The 12131-nt window shown below is 40.4% G+C and overlaps 1 protein-coding gene across 1 annotated transcript in view; it reads left to right on the top strand.

The window, feature by feature from the left end:
- Nucleotides 1-279: 279 nt before the first annotated feature.
- COG5 (component of oligomeric golgi complex 5) overlaps nucleotides 280-12131 on the top strand; it is a 307502-nt gene continuing 295650 nt past the window's right edge. Inside the window, exons 1-3 of the mRNA XM_060244724.1 lie at nucleotides 280-401; nucleotides 914-1053; nucleotides 2352-2409. Of these exons, the coding sequence (XP_060100707.1) occupies nucleotides 317-401; nucleotides 914-1053; nucleotides 2352-2409 (283 nt within the window). The 5' untranslated portion in view covers nucleotides 280-316. The remainder of the gene's footprint in view (nucleotides 402-913; nucleotides 1054-2351; nucleotides 2410-12131) is intronic.

Raw genomic sequence — 12131 nt, 5'->3', positions numbered from 1 at the left:
CGCTTGGAGGCTATTGCTGCACACTAAACCCCCCGGTTTCAACGGGCTTAGACTGGAGCAATTGGGAACCAGGCGGCATCGTAACTCGGCCACCTCTACGCAATTCGCGAATGTTTTGCAGCTCTCGGATCTACTTCCGGATCTTTCCCCTCTAGCACGGCCGCGGCTCCGCAATCGCTTTGCCGTGATGAAAGCCGGCGATTGGCTAAGAGCGTCGCGTTGCCCCGGGAGATCATCCCGGAAGAAAGAGACCCGCGCGACGTTGAGTTCGTCGGCGAGGAATGATTGCGTCATTGAAAGGCGGCTGAATGCCAGCATGGAAGGGGAAAGAGGCGCGTTTGGTGTTGGGGCTGCCCCTGCGGCGCCCCTGGAAACAGCAGCGGGGCCGCTGTTGCGAGACGGTGAGGGGAAGCGGCTGTGTGGGCTGCCCTCTTCACGTTTACCCAGGAGAAAGCTCCGTTATGCTCCCTGGGGTTTGTCCCTCAGGAAGTGACTTCCAGTTTGCAGCCCTTCTGTGCCGAATATGAGCTTGTTAGTCTGTAGTTGCTGCTTTTCACATTGCGATCCTATGCAGAGAGGCACTCCAGTGTAAGCCCATGGCGAGCAAATAAGGGTTGGTCGGTTGAAGGGTTTTTTTTTTTGCTGAACTTATAGTTGGTGGAGTCACTCACGGCGATTCTGTGGCTAAGGTTTAATAGGGCTAATGGGAAGTTTCTCATGTCTAGTTAGGAGACGGTGATTATATTGAATTGCATGCTTGAATTAGTGACAGAGTTGAAAGGTGCAGTGCCTCTGTAGATCCGCATGATAGGTGTGGGAGATGTCTGGATGCCACGGAGGCAGAGAGGGAGTAAACTTGGAATGCCTATTAGGGATAAGAAAGTTAAATCACTTCTTTTGCTTTCTGTTTTAGAATGTTATGCTGACTTTTTGAGGGAAGACTTTGATGTCAAAGCATACACCTCGCAGTCTATTCATCAAGCAGTTATAGCTGAACAATTGGCAAAACTTGCTCAAGGAATCAGTCAGCTGGATAAGGAGCTCCACTTGCAAGTAAGCATCCTGCAGGTTGCCCTGATCTACATGCAGAAATTTGAACAGCACTGTACAATTCTGGCTTTTAAACTGGCAAGCAGTTTCATATTTACTTGGTGGTTCTACATTCCCCCCACATAATTATTTATGAGGAATTGATTACTAATTTTTGTTTCCTACAAAAGCTTCCCTATAGTATAGCTGAGCTGGTGGTAACACAGTTGCTTCAAACTGTAAACTCATACATTTTCCAAAGCTGAGACTGTAAATGTAAGTGAGGATAGCATATATAAGATGTCTGTGTGGGTTTTGGTGTTAAAACAAGTCTTGATAGTGAAGCACCAAAGTATGTAGAAAGTTGTAAATGTATAATATGCATTACTAGTCCTCTATAAGAGAAAGTTAGTCTTCACTCACAGAAGTGGGAGCATTTGTTTTGGCTCCATTAACTTAACTTTTTTCTACTGAATGTAGACTCAAAGCAGCTTACGATATGAGGAAAGAACAGATAATCACCAACTATAGCAAATTGATTTGGCAGCAACAAGCTGGTCTTCAGTGGAGGGAGGGGAAGCATTGTGTGTGATAAAAGCTCTGCCTTGATGGTGACACTCTCTTCCCAGGCACTTCCTCCTTTCTAGGAAGTGTACTCCCTAAACTTCAAGGGACTGTAGGGGATGAATACAGCAAGTGGCAAAAACTCTGCGCCTAATGGCAACAGTTTTCACTCATGCACTGCTGGATAACTCAAGATAATTTCTCTGCTTTAAAGAGAATGAAGATTTATTTATTTATTTGTAATTTATATCCTGCCCTTCCCACTAGGTGGCTCAGGTTTCATAATGAGATTTTGCTTTTGGGCAGCTGTGCTAGACATTCACAACTTTTCTAAGGGGAAAAATGGCATCTGTTTCCGCTGATTAAAATTGGAATGTTTCTGGCCTCTTCTCATGAAAATCTCTGATTATATATGCAATATTTACAAAAGGCAACCCATTACATGCCATTCTTCCTCTTACATTAATTTTGGGGATGTAATAACTGAGTAGCCAAAGCTCGATACAAGAGTTGTGCAATTAAACCGCAGTCTTATGTAAGCTTATTTTAGTCTTTTGATTTCAATTCTGCTTTAGATTATGCTTGACAACCTCTTGCCATGTTTTACTTTGCGACTGTAGAATGTCTGACTCAATCTTGTGTCTTTGATTCTGGGAAAGTTGCTTTTGACTTGCACTTCTCAAACTGTGGCCTTGTGCACAAACCACTTTTTGTTGTGAATTAGCATTCAATTTATAATCCTTAGTCTTACTTTACAGGTTGTTGCAAGACATGAGGACTTGCTTGCCCAAGCCACTGGCATAGAATCTTTGGAAGGTGAGCATACTTTATCCTTCTGAGTTGGTGTGGTGGCTAGATCAGTTCAATCCCTGGTCCCTCCAGTTAAAAGGGTTGGGTAGGTGGGGATGTGAAAATACCTCTACTGAGACTCTAGATAAATGATGGCAGTCAGTAGATAATAGGACCCTTGACAGACCCAATAGAGAATAGACCAAGGGTCCCCAACCACCAGGCCGTGAACCGGTCCCAGTCCGTAGCCTGCTAGCAACCAGGCTGTGGAGGGAGGCAGAGGCACCGTGCTGCCTCCATCTGCCCAGAACCCAGGCAGACGAAAGAGACAACGCTGCCTTGCTCTGAGGTAGGGAGGCAGCCTTGGAGTGAGGTATTGAGCAGCCCCCCTGCCCCTTCTGCCTGCCCAGGACCCAGTCATTTGATCAATGGGGGTCTTTAAATGGCAGAGGGAGGCAGATTGGCCTTCTGCTGCCTGGCCACCTAGCAGGGAGGTGGCAGAAACAGCCCCAGTCTCCCTCTCCCCATTTAAAGACTTCCATGTGAGGCAGGCATGGGGCACAGGGGGCAGCCTGGGGCAACAAAACCCCCAGCACTGCCCCCCCCCCCGGTTTATGGAAACTGGTCCCTGGTGCCAAAAAGGTTGGGAGCCTCTGAGACTATCTGTGTGCTGCAGCTTAATGTGTTGTGTTCAAGTATCAGTACATATGGTTAGGTGAGAACTCAAAATGCCACTTAGAGAGCCAGTGTGGTGTAGTGGTTAAGGGTGGTGGACTCAAATCTGGATAATTGGGTTTGATTCCCCATTTTTCTACATCAGGGGTGTTCTGGCCCTCATTTGTGATGAGGGCCAGATCTGGCAAAAATGAGACCTTGTTGGGCTAGGCCACGTATGTCATAAAATGTAATGTCAGGTAGCAGAGATATAAACTTTATAAACACAAAGATTTAAAAAATAAAACATACTTAAAACATATAATCTTTTGACAGTAAAAGCTCCCTTTGTCAGTTAATGTAATAAAAACAGTTGTATTAAAACAATATTTGTATTAAGTTGTATTAAATCAATATTTTAAAAAATCAGTAAGACTACGTTCATAAAAACCATGCCAACAGCAATAAAATAAACATAATTGGTATGTTAAAACCACTATAGAAATGAAAAGGTAATAAATATGACTAACTTTAAAAAAAAAACCCACATTTTTTTGTGCAGTAGTTTGTACCAAGCCCAACATAATAAACGCTGTAAGCAACCATCAACAAAATGTTCTGAGGGAAAAAAAATATGTTGTCCTGGTATCTAAATCTTGGACGCCTTGGTGCCAAACAGACTGATGTGGTGAAGATGTTCAACAATTTAGTTGTCACAACATGAAAAGCTCTGTTCTGTTGGCCAATCATTTTACTCACAATAGGTTCATAGTCAAAGTTCTTACCTAATGAGAAGGAGAGGTCCTTGTACATGAGGGTTTAGAATCTGAAGTATATGTGTATATGTGTGGTTAGTGGGATTTTGACTCTTCCTTTGAGTAGAAAGTGATTTGGGGAATATGTCTAACAGTGTAGATGATGTATTTATAGTGAACTCCTATGTAGTTACATCCTTATAAGTCCATTAATTTAAGTGGGTTTAGAAGGGTGTACCTCTCTTGCCCTGGCCTTCATAGTTAGTTTAGTTTATTTAGTTTAGTTTATTTGCAATTTATATCCCGCCCTTCCCACCAGGTGGCTCAGGGTGGCTTACAGCATATAAAATCTAACATAAAAATTTAAACATTTTACAGTTACACAGTTAAAACATTAAAAACATACAGCAGTCTTATAAAACTACACTCAGTTTCAGGTGCCGGTTAGTTGTAAGCCAGCCAGAAGAGGACTGTCTTAGGGTAGTCCAATCTTGTCGACCTTGGAAGCTAAGCAGGATCAGCCCTGGCTAGTATTTGGATGGGAAACCTCCAAGGACTGCCACGGTCATAATAGGGAGGCAGGCTGTGGTAAACCACCTCTGAACATCTTGCCTTGAAATGAAAACCCTAGGGGGTTGTGATAAGTCAGCTGTGACATACGTGGCAAAAACCAACGCCCTCTCTTTTTAGGACAAAGTTGGCGTCCAGTAGCACCTTTAAGACCAATAAAGTTTTATTCAAAATATAAGCTTTCTTGTGCATGCACACTTCATCAGATGATGAAATGGGGGTACAGGTGAGCAGTGCTGCATATAGCTGGTGGGCAGTGGTTAAGCACGCAAAGTAGCACAAAGTGAGAATCCAATGGCAAAATAGTGAAATTAACAAATTGAAAGAATAGCAAGTTTTGCGTAACTGCTGCCGACCAGCTGTATGCAGCACTGCTCGCTGTACCCCCATTTCATCATCTGATGAAGTGTGCATGCACAAGAAAGCTTATATTTTGAATAAAACTTTATTGGTCTTAAAGGTGCTACTCCAACTTCGTTCTGTTGCTTCAGACCAACACGGCTGGCCACCTGAGTCTTTATTTTTAGTATTAGACTGTTCATTGAGTAATTCTGGTAAGCATATTTAGCTTGTTTCTAATTACCAGTTCTTTTGACACTGGTGTCTGAGTAAGGGAGCTTTGACTCTTGGAAACTTATACCCTGGAGACTTGTTAGTCTTTCAGGTGCTACGCGACTAGAACAGTGCTTTTGGCAGTTTCCTTTACTTTTTTGCTGTAATGTACATTCTTAGATTGTCGGCAGGTGAAGCCTGCTGTTTAGAGATTTTATTTGACAGATCCTTTTAGTGTTCACGAGGACTTTTTTTTTTTTTTTAAAAATAGATTTTATTTTATTGAATGTAATCCAATACAAAGGGAGCATAGAGAAAAATAATAAAAATAGAAATCTAACGTACAAGAACCCAACTTAGATCATTGGATGCATATCACAAACAATTTACAAAAGCAATATATAATATGCTAGGTATTAAGAATTGAGAAATAGCCTACAATTCATTCTATTAGGCAAAAAGGAAATATTCCCAAAGAATTCCAAAACCGGGGCCCACAGCAAATCATAATCTATAGCCAAATCAGTATCATGTTCGAAGAAAGGGTTATCCATTGTCTTTCCTATTACATACTGGTCCCATAACTTATCATACCACATTTCAATCATGGGGGTATGTGGGGTTTTTCAATTTTTAGCAATCGTCATACAAGCTATCGCCAGCATTGTCAAGATTAAAGATTTCTGATCTTTACTCACCAATTTATCAGGCCAGATATAAAATAAAAGAAGTTTAAAATCTACTAGAATGGTTAGATAGAATATAAGTTTTATTTGCTCTACCACTTTATTCCAAAAATTTGACACTGTTGGACGTTCCCACCGTATATGATATGGGGAGCCTTTAGTTTTACAATTCCTCCAACAATCTGGACTTGAGACCCTAGAGATTTTGCTCATCCTGACAGGGTTTAAATACCAAAGTGAATATATTTTAAAAAATTGGAGTTATATACCAATGCTTTTAACCTTAAGGGAAGGGGAGTTCAATTTCCTCTAGCCTTTGAGGTAGCATTAAATTCCAGCGTTTAATATAAGAGGGTGAATATGAATGAAGAGAGTAAATTAAATAATTACATATTTTTGAAAGCAGACCTTTCTTGCCTTTGCCCTCCTCTTTAAGAAGGGCCTCAAATGGTGTCAATTCATATCTAATAGTTTATTTCCTATGAAGGTAGTGGACCGTATTCTGAACTTGAAGGTATTGATACCAATCAATATTAGCTCCTAATTTCTCTTCTGCTTTTTCTTAGTAATAATATTATTCCCTGGAATCCACTCCCCAATTTATCCAATCCCTTAACCCCCCACGGATAGCTGGAGTTAGCTTTAATGAATTGCGGGAACCAATCTTGGTTGAAAAAACTACCTACTGGAGAAATACCCAGTGCAATCTACTTCCTTAGTTTATCCCATATTCTTAATGAATTTTCCAGGAAAGGATTTGCTGGTATAGAATGTGATTTCTTCTGACGTTTAGACCAAAAAGTTCCTCTCAAGGGGAAAACATACTCTTGTTCAAAACTGATCCAAGCTTCTACTGGATTTGTCCAAATCATTTTAACTGTTTGGGCAAGATTAGCCGCATAATAGTAGATTCTTAGATTGGGTATTGACCCCCCCCCCCTTCTTGATAGGTCTACACGTTGTTGAAAATTTTATCCTAGGCCTAGCATTATTCCAAATAAATCAATTTAAGATTTGTTGCCATTTATTAAAAGTTTTTTCTGCTATTTCTATTGGAATAGCCTGGAAAAAATATAAACATTTAGGAAGAATAACACATTTGATACTCATGATTCTTTCATGCCAACTATGATGAGTTGCTAAAGGAAGTTCAAGCATTATTAGTTAAATGTAACAGAATCAACCGTTTACAAGAAGAACTGATACAGAAAAGCATTCGAAACATTCTGGAAATCACTGCAAGCATTGGTAACTAGTGAGAAGTTTTAGTTGAAAACATTCTCAAAGCAAGCAACATAGAACCGGTATATTTCTACTTGGGTTTGGGGAAAATATATATATTTTTCTTCTTAATTACTGTTTTCATGACCAGAGTAATAAACAGTAAGCCATCACACACTGAAAGCCAGCCCTAAGTTTTACTACATATATAATTTTACTATAATTTTGGGAAGTAGATAGTCTAGCCAATTCTGCCTTGTGTCCCAGGGAGAAAGATGGGTTATAAATAACTTCAACAAATATACGCAATAGAACTTCCTTTTTCTTGAGTTTGTGACCCTTGTCTGAAGCTCATGTGACTTTCTATGTGTATGTCCATATCAGTTCTTCTTAGGCTTCCCAATCCCCAGGTACCAGCAGGGGATCCCCCGATTTTACAGGCTTCCCCCCTCCCCCAGCCAGCTGGCCAGCAGGGGAAACCTCACCCCCACAGCCATTATGCACCTCCACAAAAGATTCCCATAGGGAATGATGGGGAATTGATCTGTGGGTATCGGGGGCTCTGGGGGGGCTGTTTTTTGAGGTAGAGGTGCCAAATTTTCAGTATAGCATCTAGTGCCTCTCCCCAAAATATCTTCCAAGTCTCAAAAGGATTGGACCAGGGGGTCCAATTCTATGAGCCCCAAAAGAGGGTGCCCCTATCCTTCATTATCTTCTATGGAAGGAAGGCATTTAAAAGGTGTGCTGTCCCTTTAAATGTGATGGCCAGAACTCCCTTGGAGTTCAATTATGCTTGTAACACCCTTGCTCCTGGCTCCACCCCAATCTCTCCTGGCTCCACCCCCAAAGTCCCCAGATATTTCTTGAATTGGACTTGGCAACCCTAGTTCTTCTCTATGTAAACACTGTTCCTGTTTTGTATTGCATGCACTGTCTTCTATGGGTTTCTAAAATGTGCAATTTTTTAAAAGTTAATTGTATGCATGCTACTACTAGACTGAAAAGTATGCATCTGAGAACAAGATTATTTGCTTGGAATAACTTTGTTTTCCCATGCTACTTATCTTTTGAGTGATAATTTCAAATACACATTGTGTGAAAAAGAATCCTAACACAATTTGCTGACTGAAGCCAGGAGGGTATAGTGATTAGTGTTAAGCAGAATCTGGAAGACACAGATTCAAATCCTCATTCTGCCATGAAAGTGTTCTGGGTGTCCTTGGGGGTGTGTCTCTGGGTCTCTTTCTCTCCCTCCCTCCCCTCTCCAAACTGCCTCATGGGGATGTTGTTGGAAGAATAAAATTCAGGCAGAGAGAATGATGTAAGCTGCTTTAAATCCTCAGTTGCCTTAACTAAATAAACAATGTACAAATTGTCCAAATGCAGGTCAGCTGCTGCTTTTGCTATGTGGGGCTTCGCTTGGAACTGGGTAGGCCAGGCCAGGCCATGGGCCTTCTGGGAGAAGTCCTATTAATCATAGTGGATAATCTGCTCCTTTTGTGAAATCAACTAAGTTATTGCATATTCAAGAACAGATTAGGAAGGCTGAGAACTTCTTCAAGCCTTACATTTAGGTAGAGGGGGTGTTAGTTGGTAGAAGGACTAGTTCGAGTCAAGTGTAAGTAACCAAGTAATAAGTATAGCTAAGATTGGGTTAAAGCAGTTGGTAAGACCTGTGAATAGCAGCAAATTAGCACACACATAATTAAAAAGTTAACAGATGTGAGAACTAAGTTTTAGTTCAGTGGCAGCTTTAAGACCAATTGTAATGTCTCCTGAGGTCCAACAGAGTACCTGGATAAACAGAATAGGCAAAATGCTTGTTTATTGTAGAATCCGAAACAGCCAGGCAAACCAAATGAATAGGAAGCTGAGATGCACAAAACATGCTGATAAAATATTCACATTAACAAGTTACAGGTGCATTAATTATCTAAAAGAATCTTAAAATGATATTGCATCACATCTTCCCTCTCAAGAAAACAGTAAACAATTACAATCGCTATTCTGCTATTTTAAATAAGAAATGCATTAAAATGAAGAGGATGTATAGCCCTTCTTGGTGAGAGTACAGATGTTGTCAAGCATACAAGTTATTTTTAATATAAAGCTGTATTAGTTAGATTGCTACTTTCTCATATCAAAGCTATGTAACCCCTTCCTTAGTTCTCACCTTCTGTAACAAATGCAGGAACGTCTGCTTTGAAGATAGTGCCTTCCGAGACATCCTGGGACTCAGGATGTTTCTAACTGCAAAAGATAGTGAAATGCCTGGTTGTAGCAATTCACACGCTTATGCTAGAATTTCGTGTTATCTGTATTATTCCCTTTGATGTACTCCTTAAAGCCAGATGCCATCCATTGTAATGTATCACTTTCAAGGTGTTCCATCCAAGAGCACAATGGATTATCAATAAACTAAGACTTTGTTTCCAAATCATCGCTTGGTTCTTTTGAAACTTCCATGCTTGACAGATGTAAGGACTGAATGTGTTTAGCATATGTAGTGATAGAAAAAACTATCCTTGTTAAGTCCTGGAGAGGTGTTTGTTCTAAGTGTTGTAATAATTGGTAATTCAGTAATTTCCCTTTCCATTCTGTTCTTGAAGTTTTTTTGCAGTAAAACAGCTACTTTGAGCTCACCCATTGAATGTCCTGGAAGGTTGAAGTGTTTGCCTACAGGTTTCTCAGTTTTGTGATTCCTGATGTCAGATTTGGGTCCGTTTATCCTTTGGCGGAGGGTTTGTCCTGTTTGCCCTATGCAGAGAACTGAAGGGCATTATGGGCGTTTAATGGCATATACAGTGTTTGAAGATGAGCAAGTGAATGAGGCTGAGATGTTGTACTTGATGTTGTTAGGTCCAGTGATGTCTGGGTGTATATGGTAGCAAAATTGGCATTTGGGTTTATTGCAAGCTCTGGTACCAGTTTCCGTGTTCAAAATAGAAGTTGCCTTATTGTGGGTGAGGAGGAGTTTGAGACTGAGGGATTGTCTGTGTGCAAGAAAAGGTTTGCCCCCCAGTACTTGTGAAAAAGAGCTGTCATTGTCAAGTAGAGGTTTGTAAGTCATTGATGATGCATTGAACTCTTTTGAGTTGAGAGTTGTATGTAACCACTAGTGGTGTTCTATTGTTGTCTCTTTTGGGCCTGTCTTGTAACAGTTTTCTCTATGTACCATTTCGGCTTTAATCTGTTTCCTGACTTTGTCAGGTGGATACTTTAGTTTATCAGATGAGAATCCCTGTCTGTAGGGCTGGAGCAAATGCAGTTGTAGCGTAGATACTGGCTGTATACAATAGATCGTTTGGCATGTTTAGGGTGGTAGCTGGAGACATGTAGGTATGCTTGTCAGTCAGTAGGTTTCCGGTATAAGGTGGTGTCTGTGCGTCTATTGTATATTTTTACAGTAGTGTCCAGAAAATGTATTTCTTGCATAGATTGGTTCATTGTCGGGTTGATGGTGGGGTAGAAGTTACGGAATGCCTGGTGGAACATATCCAGGGCTTCTTTAAGGAAGTCTGTTGTAATGTATCTGAAGAAGTGTGTATCTGCACATACTAAAGTCACCTAGATTTTGCTTATAACCAGAAATAAACTTCATTGGTCTTAAAGGTGCCACTGGACTCAAACTTAGTTCTCATATCGGTTTTCAACTCTTATTATCTGTATGCTAATTTGCTGGCATTCACAGGTCTTACCAACTGCTTTAATCCAATTTTAGCTCTACTTATCACCCAATTATGCACTTGGTCTTTTCTGCCAACTAACTGTGCTACCCCACTCTCTCGCTACGTATATGTAAGGCTTGAGGAAGTCTGTTTCAATGCAGCTGAAGAAGTGTGCATGCACACAAAAGCTTCTACCTAGAATTAAACTTTGTTGGTCTTGGAGGTGCCATTGGATTCAAACGTTCTGTTGTTTCAGACCAGCACTGCTGTTCACCTGATTCTAAGTTTAATATTGTTTCTTTTTCTCTCTTGTCCACTATCTGTCTTAGCTAGGTGACTGTGTCATACTTGGTGATTTTTATTGTAATATACATTGAATGTTGTTTTAGAAACAGTTCGAGCTTCTCATGAGACAGTGGTAGAAGAAATAACATTGATGACATTATGAAAGGCAATCTTAAGATCTGTTTTCAGCTGTTACTCTGCAGAGTGTTAGGATTTCCCTCTCCCCCATTGATTTCCTCATGTTGTCAAAAGCAAAAATATGAGCATTTTACCTCTTTTGGGAAATTTTACATGTGGCCTTGAAAAGGCAAAGCTTTCCAACAAGACTTTTGGGTAGATTCATTAAATAGATAGTCAAATTAGTTGCTGTGTATTGAGGTTATACTGTTAATCTCTTTTTAGACTGTAGTTCCTAGCTGTTTTAAATTGTTGTATATATTCTACTAATATATCAGTTCGTTTCACTGTGATGTGATCTGCTCTAGTCCGTTTGTTTGGAGAGCGGAATATAGATCTAAATAACTCCCAGCAGCCATTATAGTTCCTTTTTATCCTATATAGCAATTTTAGTTTTATACAAATTCATATTTTTTTAATGGAAAAGTGAATGAACCTTGTTCATATACAAGAAAATATTGACAAACCTTCGCAGTTAACAGATACAGGGTTGGACTCTAATTGGAGTCTGAAGTTCAGTTCCTTGGTAAAGTTCACTTGCTGATCTCCCATCCAGGCTTAGGCTAAAGGAATACCCTACCTCACAAGGGAGAAGGGGACCATGTCTGATGTACTGAACAGACAATTCCAGGATCTGGATTCCTCAGATCTGTTCCATGCTGAGAATCATGTTGTGGAAGGAGCCTTCTCCTTGTGCAGGAGAAGAGCCTCTTGTGCCAGCAGACTGCTCCTTTTGCTGGAGGAAAGCACCTTACAACCCCTGTTCCAGATACATGGAATTCAATTAAGTACAGATTAATTTATTGTGGAGAGATCTCTTAAAACAGTCAATTGAATGCATGGATTACTCTGTCCTCAACATGAGCTATTGGATTTACCTGTCTGATTTCTACTCCCCCCCCCCCCTTTCAGTTTCTTATTAAATAAAGCTTGACAATATGCGCCTTTAATTTTGGCTTCTTGCTATATAGATGACTAAGTTTTGAAAAACGTGTGGGTTGACAGATTCTTGTTATGTCACTCTGATGTGCTGAGCCTAGTTTATATAGAGAGAATTGAACTCCTACAGGCTTCTGTTTGTACATGACTTTTAAGTGTGTGTGTGTGTGTGTGTTTAAATAAAGCCCTGAGTTCATATAACTTCCAATAAGAGGTGCACATGGCCTGAAATATATTGAAAT

This window comes from Heteronotia binoei, chromosome 8, assembly GCF_032191835.1.
Source record: "Heteronotia binoei isolate CCM8104 ecotype False Entrance Well chromosome 8, APGP_CSIRO_Hbin_v1, whole genome shotgun sequence".
Taxonomy (NCBI): domain Eukaryota; kingdom Metazoa; phylum Chordata; class Lepidosauria; order Squamata; family Gekkonidae; genus Heteronotia; species Heteronotia binoei.
The sequence above is the reverse complement of the archived record's forward strand: the minus strand, read 5'-3'. Positions and strand labels throughout refer to the sequence as shown.